Source organism: Rousettus aegyptiacus, unplaced genomic scaffold (genome assembly GCF_014176215.1).
Source record: "Rousettus aegyptiacus isolate mRouAeg1 unplaced genomic scaffold, mRouAeg1.p scaffold_m13_p_17, whole genome shotgun sequence".
Classification (NCBI taxonomy): domain Eukaryota; kingdom Metazoa; phylum Chordata; class Mammalia; order Chiroptera; family Pteropodidae; genus Rousettus; species Rousettus aegyptiacus.
The window spans coordinates 24,477,469-24,489,862 of NW_023416292.1; the positions used below are offsets into that span (position 1 = coordinate 24,477,469).

At 66.8% G+C, this 12,394-nt stretch overlaps 1 protein-coding gene across 1 annotated transcript; it reads left to right on the plus strand.

Moving 5' to 3' along the window:
- The first annotated feature begins 4,469 nt into the window (after positions 1-4,469).
- On the plus strand, positions 4,470-8,653 carry CRABP2 (cellular retinoic acid binding protein 2). The gene is made up of 4 exons (XM_016166195.2): positions 4,470-4,691; positions 7,287-7,465; positions 7,663-7,779; positions 8,204-8,653. The coding sequence occupies exons 1-4, from the start codon at positions 4,622-4,624 to the stop codon at positions 8,252-8,254; spliced, it is 417 nt and encodes a 138-aa protein (XP_016021681.1). The 5' UTR covers positions 4,470-4,621; the 3' UTR covers positions 8,255-8,653.
- Positions 8,654-12,394: the final 3,741 nt, after the last annotated feature.

The following is a 12,394-nucleotide window of genomic DNA, read 5'->3' on the forward strand; positions in this document are numbered from 1 at the left end:
GCCCAGCACCCTGGGCCACGGGGGCAGGGGGTGAGGCTAGACTGCAGGCCGTTCACTGCTGTCCCCAGGTGCCATGCAAGCCCGGGCGTCCAGATGGCCAGACTGGTCACAGCTCTGGCCTTCCCCCTCCTGCCCTGGAATGCTAGGGGTTAAGGGGCCAGTGCGGGCCGGGGGCGGGAGTAGCGAGGGGCCTGGCCCTAGTCACTGGATCAGAGAGGCATGGACGGCAGTCCTGGTGCTGGTGCTGGTTTCTCCCCAGGCCTTGCTGCACTGGGGTGGGGGTGGGGGTCCTTCAGGAGTGGGGGCGCAGCTGGCCAGGCCTGCTGTCCACCTTCAGATGATGGCACACTGGAACCGCAGGTTCTCTGAGAAGTAGGGGGCTGAGTGGGGACAGATAACCCGCCCCATGCCCGGCTGGCAAGCAGTGCCACTCTGGGCGGTGGGGCCAGGGCAGAGGGACAGAGAAGCAAAGACCCCAGGGTCAGAGGACAAGGTCAGTGCGGGGTCTCCGGGTTCTTCTACCTGTGTGCTGCCCCCTGAAAATGCTGACAGAGCCAGAGGCCTCTCGGGGGACAGCATCCTTTCCCGACAAGTCCTCAGCCAGGGCATCGCCTCCTCCTCCTTCTCCTCCTCCTCCTCCCCCTCCCCCTTCCCCGTTGCCCCTCCCTGGGCTCCCCCTACCTGCTCAGCGCCTGGCCCAGCCCAGAGAGAGCCGGCAGCTGGAGCCGGGGACCAGGTGGCGGACCTGAGCAGAGCCCTGGCTGCCCAGGTGCTGCGTGGTCCTCTCCTGCTCTAACTTCAGCGCCTCCTACCGCAGCCAGCCTGTGGCTCTGAGCCTCCTGGGCCATACCTGCCTCCCTTCGCCAGGGCGGGAGATGGCCCTGGGATCACTGTCAGGCGAATCTTAGTCCCACTGTCCCTCCTCCCCCTCCCCCATCACCAGGACTCTGCCCATACCTCCCTGGCTCTCTGCCCTGCGCCCAGAGGTTTCTGGGAAGTGAGCTGCCTCCTTCACAGACCCGTCTCCCAGCATGCATTTCAGCTCACCGGCACCTCTTTCTCCCCAAAATCCCATCCAGCCTGCCGCAATGACAAATTTATTTGGAAAGAATCGGAACCAGGCCGTACCAGATTTGAAAGGCGCTGGGTCCCTGAACCCAGGGAGACAGGAATGGGACATTCCCCTAAGTTCAGAGGCTCAGACCAGACGGGTCAGGATGCTCAGGCCCACACTCTGCTGAGTGCGACACTGAGGGCTCAGAGACCCCGGGAGACACGGCCGGCCTGGCCCAGCCGCTCCGCACTCCCTTTTTAAGCTCTCCTGTCCAAGTCCTGCCTTCGCCACTGCCCCTGCGTGGAGTGGCAGAGCCCCAGGCCCAGCCCACCCGGGCTTCATTTCTGCGCGACTCGCAGCCAACACACTCTGACCCGGCAGACGCAACAGCACCGCTCAGCTCGGGGCGAGGCCCTTCCGGGTGCTGGACTTGGCCGGAGCCTCTCCTTCGTCCTGTCTGGGGGCGAGGGCGAGGGGCTCAGGACTCTCCCCCTCCTCCCCCGCCCAGTCCCAAAGGAGTGATGGACGGGGTCTCTCCCCTCCCCCGACAGTCCGTCGCCACGCTCGCCCCTGGGCCCCCCAGAAGCCTGCTCGTCAGCTCCTGCCGCTGCGAAACCAGCTGCCCCCCTCTTAGCCTCAGCACCGTGGGGACGAGGCCCCAGAATATCCCTTCCCTCACTCTCTCCGGCCTGTTTCCTTCTCTCCCCACTCCCACCCTGCCGCTGCTCGCTCAGCTTTTCTCATCAGCTTTCACCCTCCCCCCGGGGGGGGGGAGCCACAGAGGGGTATGCCCAAGGCCCCCAGGAAGGGAGGACAGGTTGCCTCGAGCAGGGCTGCAGCGGATTTAGTCATCATTAAAAGGCCAGCGACACTGGGAAATTCCTTCTCCTCACTGATCCCGGCGGGAAATTAAAGCCAGTTGTTTCTGACTGAGCGTCGGAGGCTGGCTGAGCCCCTCCTCACGGCCTGTTCCAGCGCCCCGGCCCCTGGCCCTAGCCTCTGGCTTGCCCATCCTCCTGCTCTACCCCTTTCCCCACCCCAGCCCTCCCCCCCATGCCGCCCCCATCCCCCAACCTTCCCCGCACCCCATCTTCCCGAAGCTCCGCCACCCACCTCCCGTGGTGTTAACAGGGCTGAGGGAGGCTGAGACCCCGCTTACCTCCCTCAGACAGGGTTGGGGTGCTGGGGCCGGAGCTCAGGCCCAGAGCTGCCAAACCACAAACACATCTGGAAAAAATTCCCTCCCAGCCCAACTTCCCTTTGTCTTTCTTCTGTCTTTTTGGAAATTCTGACCGTCTGGCCGAAGGGGGGAGCGAGGCAGTGAAGGGAGGGAGAGGGCCAAGCCCTCGGCCCACCCCTCCCCCGAGTGCGGGGGCGGGGGGGGGGCAGCCTCCCCAGGATCCTCGGCCAGACCATGTTCCTCCTCCTGCCTCCTGTAGGTCTAGCCTCCCTCATCCCGGTGACCGTGTTCTGGGTGCGGTTTTAACACCCTTAGTCACAGGCTTGCTGGGAGGGGGGGGTGCTGCCGGCTTTTCTCCGCGCAGCAGGACGCCTGCGCTCCGGCTGGGGCTCAAGAGGGCTGGAGCGGAGGTGGACGCAGGGACCTGGGTGGAGAGGTGGGGACAGCGAGGGCGCAGGAGGGGGCAGAGGGAGCCTGGTTTCCGCCATGTTGCCTCCCCCGCCTCTCAGCATCCCTGGGCCGGGAGCCGGATTTCACTGTCAGACCCTAGCACCCCGCCCTCTACCTACGGCGCAGCCGGAGCACGCGCTGAGCCGGCGCCCCAGGCCTTCGACATCCCCTCTGCTGTTGCCTGTCCTTCCTCAGAGGCCGCCATCCCCAAATAAGCTCTCCCACGCAAAACCTGGCCCCCTAACACCAGGCCGATGCAGCCGGCTCCTTTCTTCAGTCTGAGGTTATCGGTTGCTGCGGGGTGGCCCCTTCCCAGCCGGACCTGCGCCCCTCCTGCCCCAGGTCACCCTCGCTGCTCTCGTGCTGCACGTACGTTACTCAGCGTCCCCTCCTCAGAGCTCAGGCCTCCGGACTTCTCGCCGGCTATGGCCCGCAGCCCCCTACGCCGCTGCCCGGCTGTGGGGACAGGGCCCAGGGCCCAGGGCCCAGAGCCTGTCTTCTGCTCCGCCTACGGCCACGCTGGCGGGGACGAGCCAGGGCAGAAACCCAGGGCCGGGACCAGACGTGGGGTTTCTTGGCCCCCCAGGAAGGGAGCCGGGAGGACAGTCGGGCGAGGGCGGCGCGGGTGGCGGCGGACGGCCGCAGGGCCACGTGCGCGGATTCGCCGAGGGCACCTGAGCCGCAGCGTCCCCGCGCGCGCCGCGGCTCTGCGGTGGGCGGCCTCGGGTCTCCATTTCTGCGTCCCGGCGCCCCCTGCTCCGCGGAGCTCCCCGCGGGAAGCCGTGCCCTGCCCCCTCCTTTGATCTCCCTCTTCAAAGCCGCTCGCGGGGGGCGGGGCGCTCCTTCTGCCCGTTTTACGGTTGAGAATCGTGACACCTGAGCCCCTGCTCCTCCCCTTCCCCGGGCCACCAGCCTCCCTCCCACCTCGGGGGCTGCGCGCCTGCCCCCGCCTCCCCTCCCTGCCGCCGACTGCGACCCCCTCGGGGGTCTGCGGAGCCGAGCAGCAGAGAAAGCGCTTTAATAAAGAGCTCGTGTCAAGTGATTGGCTGTGACCTCTGCCCTCCCAGCCCCGCGCCCTGGCTCCGGCTTAACCCCTCGATGCCCGCTCCGCGGCCCTCGAGTCTCCCCGCGCCAGCTCGCAGCGCCCCTACGCACTGCCGGAGCCCGAAACCTGGTGGGCAGAGCTGGGGGGTGCCGCCCCCCAAGCCCCTTCGAGGTGTTCCAGCAGGGGGCGCCGTCGCCTCACTCGGGTGCCTGTCCCGCGACCCGGGGACTCACTGGAGGCCCCTGAGTCCGGAGCGGTCGCGCCGGGTCCCCTCCAGGCGTCAGCGGAGCCGGGGCTCGGCCGCCCGTTCGCTCCCGCAGCTCCGCTCGCGGGCCGGGGCTCCTCTGCCCGTGGTGCCGCCGGGTGTCCGGCGCCACGGAGTCAAGTGCACCCAGTCAGCCTGGGAAGGGGCGGTACCCCGCGAACCTGATCCCGGGGCTCGGCCCGCGGGACCCGAGACCCGAGCATCCGCGCCCCGGGCGTGGCGCTCGCTCGCGGCGCAGAAGCCCAGTGCCGGCGCTCGGCCTCCCTCCGCCTCCCGTGGCCCTCCGCCCGCTATCTCGGCCCCTAGCGAACCCCGGACCCGCCCGCGGGACTAGGTCCACAGGCCGCGGGACCCGGGGGGCGGCGGCGATGCAGGGCCGGGGCGCGGGGCCCCCCCGGTGGGCGGGGGTGGGGCGGGGCCACCTCCGCGGGCGGGGGCGGGGCCGCGCGGGGTATAAACGTTGCCGGCGCGGGAGCCCGCGCCAGCTTCGGGGCTGTCCTGGGTCGTGTCCAGTTTCCCGGGCCTCGCGATCGGGCGAAGGCGGCGGCCACATCCCTTTCGACTAAAGCGCTCAACGTCCAGTGCTCCGGCAGAAGGATCTAGAGGGCCGCCGCCAGCGTCGCCACCATGCCCAACTTCTCTGGCAACTGGAAGATTATCCGGTCCGAAAACTTCGAGGATTTGCTCAAAGTGCTGGGTAAGGAGGTTTTTGAGCGCCGAGGAGCAGAGAGGGGACGTCGGTGGCCTTGGGGGCGGGCGCGAGGAAGAAGGGGCGCTGGAAGCAGGGCGTGGGGGGCTGGGCGCCCGCATCCCCAAGGAAAGGGGCCGCGCGCCCTGGCTCCGGGGCGCTGGGTCGGGACACCGAAGTCCCGTGTCCCCGGCGGGGCTGCCCCCGATGCCAGCTCGTGCAGCGTCCACACCAGAAGCCCGAGGTCCGGGTGCCCAGGGCGGGGCGGGGGCCCCTCCGCCCAGCAGAAGCTGCAAACCCTGCGTCCGGGCAGCGAGCCCGGGTCCCTGCCCCATCGCGTTCCTTGGAGACATTCCAGCCTCCTTCCCCGGCCCCCGCCGGTAACCCGGTCCTCAGGGCAGGTCCGGCACCTCGCGGCCCCGCTCTCCGCCCGCCAGGTGACCCGCCCCGTGGTCCCCCTTTCTCCCCCCTAAAGCACTTTCCACTCGGCGCCCCTCCCCATCTGTGAGACAAATAGTTTCCTACAGCGAGCAGCTCCAAAGTCCTGAAATCGCTCTGGATAATTATCACTTTCTTCGATTTCAACAAATGGCTTCGTGTCTAAACCCTCACCCCACCCCCTTCTCGAGGATCCGAGTTCTCGTCTACTTTCCTCCCTGGAGACCCCGCGGGCAGCTGGGTGTGCTGGCCGAACGCGGGGGCGGTTGAGCCCACCCACCCAGAGGCCCTTCCCAGCTGCTGTGTCCTCGGCGTCTGGGCAAGGGGCGACCCCTGGAAGGGGCTGGAGAGCGCTCTGGGAAGAGATGCAGTTAATTCAACACTTGGGAAGTGGCTGGGAGCCCCGGAGTCCATTTCTGGACTGAACAGGGAGACCCCGTTGGGCCGGGAGTGGGGGGAGGGGCACCCTGTGTGGGGCAGGGAGCTGTAGGTGTGAATATGGACCTGGGGTGAGGGATCTGGGGTGCCGTGGGGATAAAGCCGTGTGGAAAGCAGGGATTTACCGTTGGTTCTTGCCGTCTAACCCTAGTACCCGTAGTCCAGCAGCCTCGCGCTGCCCTTGCCGAAATTAAAGGCCGAAAGGGGTTTTCCCCTCAGAAGGCCTAGTCGCCTCTCCTTCCCCCGTCTCTGGGTCCCCGCCCCTCGCCCCGGCGGGTGAGGCAGTGTCCTGGCACACCCCAGCCCCAGCCCCAGCTGGAGAATAAGCTGTGAAGCCCAGCCCTGTTGTCCGCCTTCCTCTGTTTGTCCTCCCTGCGGGGTCTCTCAGAGCCACGTGCCCTCTCCAGGTCCTGCTGGGGGACGGATTGAAAACAGACCCCGTAGACAAACAGTCCTGAGCCAGCCACGTCTGTGGAGCCAGCCCCAGCTCCCCGGGCAGCCCAGGCGGGCTGGAGGGGCGTCTCCTCCCCACCCAGCGGCCAGCTCCCCCCGCCCCGTCCGGCCCACCCTGCCCTAGTTAAGGGCCCCTCTCCTGGTGAGGTATTTGGAAGATGACTGTCCATTGGGTGCATGGTCGTGGTGTGTAGCAGGTCCTGCTCCCGTGACGGGAGGGGCGAATGTTATTAGATAGCAGGACGGACTCACGGGCAGGACCAACCAGGTGGCGACAGAGGGTGAGGCAGTCCCTGTCCAAGAAGGCGGACTGGGCCGTGTCTTCTGGGACCTGGAACCTCCGTCACTTCTCCCTGGACCCAGGAGGGATCAGGGTCCTGGGGCTCGAGGGGCGGGGCTCCCGCCTCCCTCGCCCTCTGTCTGGGCCAGGGTGCGTCTGCTGTGGGCACCACCCAGGACAAGGAGGGTTCGTGTCTCTAGGGACCGTGGTCTGGAGGAAGGCCAAGGGGGCCTGGGCCTGATCAGAGGGAGGGGAGCCCCGGCCCCCTGGCCCCGCCCGTCGAAGCTGTGTTTCCACTTCACAACCGAGGTGTCTAATGCCAGAGAAGTTAACTCGCCTGGCCGGCGGGAATCGGGGCCTAATGGATCTGACCCCACTGCCTCTGCTGCCCCAGGCTGCCGGCACCTCTTTCCCCGCTGAGAACCCCTGCTCCTTCTCCTTTGGGGGAGGGACAGAGGTTGGGCAAATGAAGGCCTGCCCAGCACCGGACGGGGGTGGAGAGGGGACAGAGTGAAGTGGGCCCTACGTCCAGCACACAGCGCTGAGGCCCAGGAGGGTCTGCCTTGCACCCGGGCGGGAGCGAAGACGCAGTGGCTCCGCTGAGCCCACCCAGCGAGGGTCTCAGGCAAGGGGAACAAAGGACCTAGTGGGAGGTGACAGGAGCCACGCGGGGCCCACAGCAGGGTACCTGCTGGGTGAGTGGAGTGGGAGAATGCCTACCTGAGAATGCAGTGACGAGCCGAGGCCTGGGGGCGTGATCCGGGCTTGTCGATTCGTGGGGCAGGGTCGGGGGGCAGCTCGGAGCAGGGTCCTGGGGGCAGGGCACTGCCTCTCTGCCCTCCTCCCTCAGCCCCGCCACCCCCTGGGGCTGCACCGCCTGCCCGGGAGCCTCCAGTGTGCGTGGAAACCCAGGCAGGCCGCCCCCTGCTCCAGCGGATCGCGACGCAGGTGCCTGGGGGCACCCCGGAAGGTGAGCCTCTCTCCTCACCCCGCAGGGGTGAACGTGATGCTGAGGAAGATCGCGGTGGCTGCAGCGTCCAAGCCGGCAGTGGAGATCAAGCAGGAGGGGGACACGTTCTACATCAGGACCTCCACCTCCGTGCGCACCACAGAGATCAACTTCAAGGTCGGGGACGAGTTCGAGGAGCAGACTGTGGACGGGAGGCCCTGTAAGGTGGGTGCCGTGAAGGAGTCCCTCGGGGCACAGCGCCCCTGGCCACTCCCCGGTCTCTTCCTAAATCCCTCCCTCCATCTCTGATGGAGAAAGTCCCTCGGTGGTGGCAGCCGGCAGAAAGGGGGTACCTCTCCTCCCCTTCCCACTGCGGCGTCCCTGCTTCGGGGCCTGCTCACCTGGCCGCCCCCCTCTTGCAGAGCCTGGTGAAATGGGAGAGTGAGAACAAGATGGTCTGTGAGCAGAGGCTTCTGAAGGGGGAGGGTCCCAAGACCTCCTGGACCAGAGAGCTGACCAATGACGGGGAGCTGATCCTGGTGAGCCCTGCCTCCCCTTGCCAAAGAGGGGGCCCCGTTGCCTTCAGGGAGTTTCTGGGACATTCCAGGTGCAGGGGCTCGAGGAAGGTCTTTTGGTCTCCTGACCAGGCTGTCCCTGTCCCATGCAGCACCCTTGTGCAAAGGATAATGGTGTCCCTTCTGTGTGGGGCAGCGGACATGCACGGAGAGGCCCCAGCAGGGGACCTTCCTGGCTGGGGGAGGAGGACATGGCATGGACCCCTGGGGCTCTCCTGCCACCCGCCCTCCCGTTGTGCCCGGGCATTTCGGGACCAGGTCCTGCCTGTTGGTCCTGAGCCAAGAAGCAGGGTTGGGCTGGGGGACCGAGCAGAGTCCCTCCGCTCAGCCCTCGTCCCCTCAAGCATGGGTCCTTGGGACTTGCGGGCTAACAGCTCTGTCCTTCCAGACCATGACAGCGGATGACGTCGTGTGCACCAGGGTCTACGTCCGAGAGTGAGGGGCTGCTGGCCAGGCCCGCCCGGCCCTGCTCCTGCTCCCCTGCCCTGCGGGCCTCGCCGACCCCACTCCGTCCTCCTAGGCTAGCTCTCCCTGCCCGCGTCACCTCCCTGGGGTGCTGGGGTGCGTCCTGCAGGAGCTCCCCTTTTTACGACCCCCATCCTACCCTCCCCAACTCCCCAATATGAGCAAAGGGATGGACTGCAAGAGCCCAGGCCTCCCATTCCGGAATCACTGCCCAGCCCAGAGTTGCAGCCTCTCTCTCTCTCTCTCTCTCTCTCTCCCTGAGGGCCCAAGAGGGACAGACCCACCCTCTGGCTTCTACTATTTGTCCCTGTAGCTTCCACAGTGTAGAATATTTATTGGTTAATTTTATTAAAATGCTTTAAAAAAAATGTAACCTGTGCCTAGCTCATTGGAAGGCTGTAGACAAGTCGTCCAAGTTCACCCTGGACTCTGAAGTGCAGTGTGGGCTCTGCGGGAGTTCCGGTCCTCCCCTCCCCTCCCCTCCGGTCCTCCCCACTCCACCGCCCTTCGTCTGCTGCTGGGTCCATGCCTGTGACCTCCTCTCTGCTGGTGCCTTGGAGCCCCTCTGGCTTCCTCCTGACCTCTCAGAGGTGCCGAACGCCGAGGAGCCGGTTCGCTTCCTCTCTCCTCCAGCCCAAGTCTGTGGGCGACCCCGGGCCGGCCTTGGTCTCCCACATGTCCCAGATGAGCTCATCGACACGCCAGGCTGGCCTTGCTCCTGCCCAGGTCTCTGTCTGACACAAGCCCGTGTCTATCTTGCCTCCCACAGCCCTTCTGCCCGCCCGCGGGTCCCACACGCGGCTCTCTGCCACACCTTCCCAAACTCCACCCCATCTCTAGCACCTGCCCTCCCGCCCCAGGCCACCGGCCTCGGCCAGACCTATCATCCTCACCTGCTCCCAACTGGCTTTCCTGTCCCGCCCGCCCTTAACGTCACCGCGGCCTGAGAGAGCGAAATGGGCGCGAGTGTCAGGAGAAGAGCTCGCAGCCTCACTGTGTCCCCCGCGAGGCGCCACGGACACACGAATTCAGAGAATGGACAAGATCTCCGCCTCGTGGGCCTGCGGGGGGCGCAGACCTTTAATGGGGAAAGACAGACAATGAAACCACGCACGGTGGGGACGGGCGGAGGAGAGAGGGTGACGGGGGAGCCCCCGCTTGGACTAGGTGCGGGCGGCGTGGTCGGGAAAGCAGGCGTTTTGGAGGACGAAGCGCTCGGGGGTCCGGAAGCAGTGGCGAGGGTGCTCCGGGCGGAGGGAACCACGGAGGACAGGCATGGAGGACAGTGTGGGGCTGTCCGCGCCCCCCCGAGGGGTGCGGGGCGGCTGGCAGGCAGGGCCTGGACCGACGGCAGGTATTCCTTACTTAATTCGTGATGAGAAGCCGTCAAAGGATTTCTAAAAGGAGGCAGCATCCCGTTTGTGGTTTTAGAAGGTCCCTCTGGCTGCCAGGTGGAGGGAGTGGGAGAATGGGGCGCACGGCCTCACTGAGGCCTCAGATGGGGGCCAGTGAGAAAGGGCGGTGTCTCCACGGCGCTCAGGCTCCGGCTCCGCTCACTGCGGGGCTCCTGGCTTTTTCAGAAATAAGGAAATGAATTGGGCTGGGCTGGCCAGGCGCACTGTCTGTTTGGCTTAGCCCGGAAGAACCCTCATCCTTGGCCTGAGCCCCTGCCCGGCCTTCATGCTTCCCACCTCCCCTGTCTCCCCATCCCCTCCCACTGGCACGGACTCCCTCCTCCCACTCCTGAGAGACCGCTTTGGGGGGCCCCGCCCCTCCAGACCCCAGACCCCTCGAGTGGAGCTCCTGCCAGTTCGCCCCCAGCTCCCAGTAGGTCAGCCTCTTTCTGGAACAAAGATGCTGTGAAGGGCAGAGAGAACAGGCGGCCGCTCTTTCCCAGGAAACCCCTGAGGGTAGGACCGAGTGTCCCCGCCAGACTGGGGGTTCCCTGGGCCAGGGGCTGTGTGTCCCTGCTGAGCCCGAGCCCCCTCCAGGCAAAGCCCTTCCCCCAGCTCTGATTCCCCAGGACTTCCTCACCTGCCAGCCAGAGATGAAGCGAGTCACCCGGACCGCGTCAGGGAGGGGCCACTTCCCCCACCTGGCCCCGCCCGTGTGAAAGTCCCTGCCGCTGCCCCTCCCACCCCCCAGGCCCTCCTGGGTTCCGCTTCCCCGTTACCTGGGCCTTCATTACTCAGAGGTGCGTCCGGGACAAAAGGTACAGGAAACCCTGGCCCTGGCCTCCATCCCCCAAACCCTGTGAGGCCTCTGCGCGCCATCTTCTCTGCGTCCAAGCCTCTCAGAGCCCAGCCCAGGGGGCTGAACCGGCTGAGGCACAGAGGGGCCTGGGGCACCGAGCCCAGGGTCCAGGGCAGGCGAGGGGCACGTGTGATTCTCCCCTGGGGTTGAGGCTGACAAACAGGGCAGGGCAGGGGCACCAACACGACTGGGAACATCCGCACCAACACCTTAGGGAAACTGAGGTGCGTACAAGAGCGCGCGCACACACACACACACACACACACACACACACACCCAGGACTCAGGAGTGTGGAGCTGAGAAGGCCCAGCAATGTCAAAACCAAGAGACTCAGGGCATAACTGAGACCGGAGAACAGAAAGCCTGGGGGAGCCCAGAGCCCAGGATGCTTCTGAGGCCCCCAGGACCCTTGGTCAATTCCACGTTTCTATGCGGCAGGGTTTCTATGTGGCGGGACCAGCCAAGTTACAGGAGCCCACAGGGGAGGGGCCGGCAGGAGAGGGGCCGGAGACAGGAAGAGGGGAGAGAGGGAGGGGGCGTAAGGGAGGAGAGGAAGCAGGGGACTGGGGGAGGGGGCCCGGAGGAAGCAGGGGGGCGGGGAGGGGAGGAGATGCAGACAGGAGTGGGGAGTGGGCCGGGGTGGGGGTCAGAGAGGGGGCGCGCTGGTCAGGCCCTCTGACCCCAGGCCCCAACAAAGGGCCTCCATGGGCGCAAGATGGATGGGACGGGGGCGCCAGGCCCCTCGGGGCGGCGGATGAAAGGGGGCCGGCTCCGAGGAGTCCTCCGCAGTCACCCACCTCCCCCGGCTCCCCTCTCCTCCCCACGGTGACCTCAGGGGCCTCGCAGTGTTCGTGGGGGTGGGGCGAGGCCGAGGGGGGCGGGGAGGAGCAGAGTCCAGCCCGGTGTTTCTCCTGGCTGGGCCAGCCATACCTGAGAAAGATGGGGGGCAGAGTGGAGGGCCTGGGGGGGCCGGGGGGCCCTCAGTCTGTATAGAAAGTGAATCAATCATGTGCAAAGTGGACGCAAGGGGAGAGCCCCGGGAGGTCCCGGCAGAGGCGGTGAAGACAGTGTCCAAAGGAGCTCGGTCCCCTGGCCAGGTCGCCAGGTCGCCGCCCGCCCTGCCCCTGCCCTCCTGACCTCGTGGCCCTCCCTGCCCCTGGTCCCTGGGCGCTGCCAGTCGAGAAACCAGTTCTGTTCCTGCTCCAGATAAGGATCTCGGGGCTGGGCTCTTCCCCCACAGGAACCCGGCAGGGCGGCACCCCGCCCCCGGCCCCCCACCCGCTGTGTGATGCCCCGCGCTGAGCTGAGCCCACGAGGGGGGCTCGCCCTGCCCCCCATCTCTCCCAGGCGGCACCGCCTTCCCCCGGCCCCCAGCCCCGCGTAGGTCCCTTACTGTCTACTCTTGGTCCCTCCTCCCCGCTCCAGGGAGAGCTTCGTGGCTCTTACAGAAGGGAGCACCTAGAGGTGCCCCCCAGACTCTGGCTCCAGCCCCAGGAAGGGGCCAGTCGCCTCTCTCCCAATGACGCTTTGCAACCTCCTGAATGCCTTGCCCAGCCCCATTGCCAGTGGAGGAGATGGTCTCAGGAGAGCCTTGTAGGCGCAGGGTCCCTCCCTGGCCTTTGCCCACCCTGTCCCAGAAGCCGGGTCCCTCTCCTCCCATCCCCGCTCCTCTCTGCCATCGGCCCGCCCGGTCTGAACCGCCTCTGCACCCCGTCCCCTCCCTGACCCCCCTCTGACCCACCCCCAGCACCTCGGGCTCCCCACAGCTCCGGGACAATTGCTTCCCCAGCAGGACCAGCCCCCTGCCCAGTCACTGGCCCTGAAGCAGGAAGGGCCAGAGAGGGTTGACCCCGCTTAACC

Bases quoted from the DNA above. Each gene is read 5' to 3' on its own strand.
- CRABP2 (XM_016166195.2), top strand. From the start codon at position 4,622: ATGCCCAACTTCTCTGGCAACTGGAAGATTATCCGGTCCGAAAACTTC. The intron at 4,692-7,286 runs GTAAGGAGGTTT...CTCACCCCGCAG, and splicing joins GGATTTGCTCAAAGTGCTGG to GGGTGAACGTGATGCTGAGG. The intron at 7,466-7,662 runs GTGGGTGCCGTG...CCCCTCTTGCAG, and splicing joins TGGACGGGAGGCCCTGTAAG to AGCCTGGTGAAATGGGAGAG.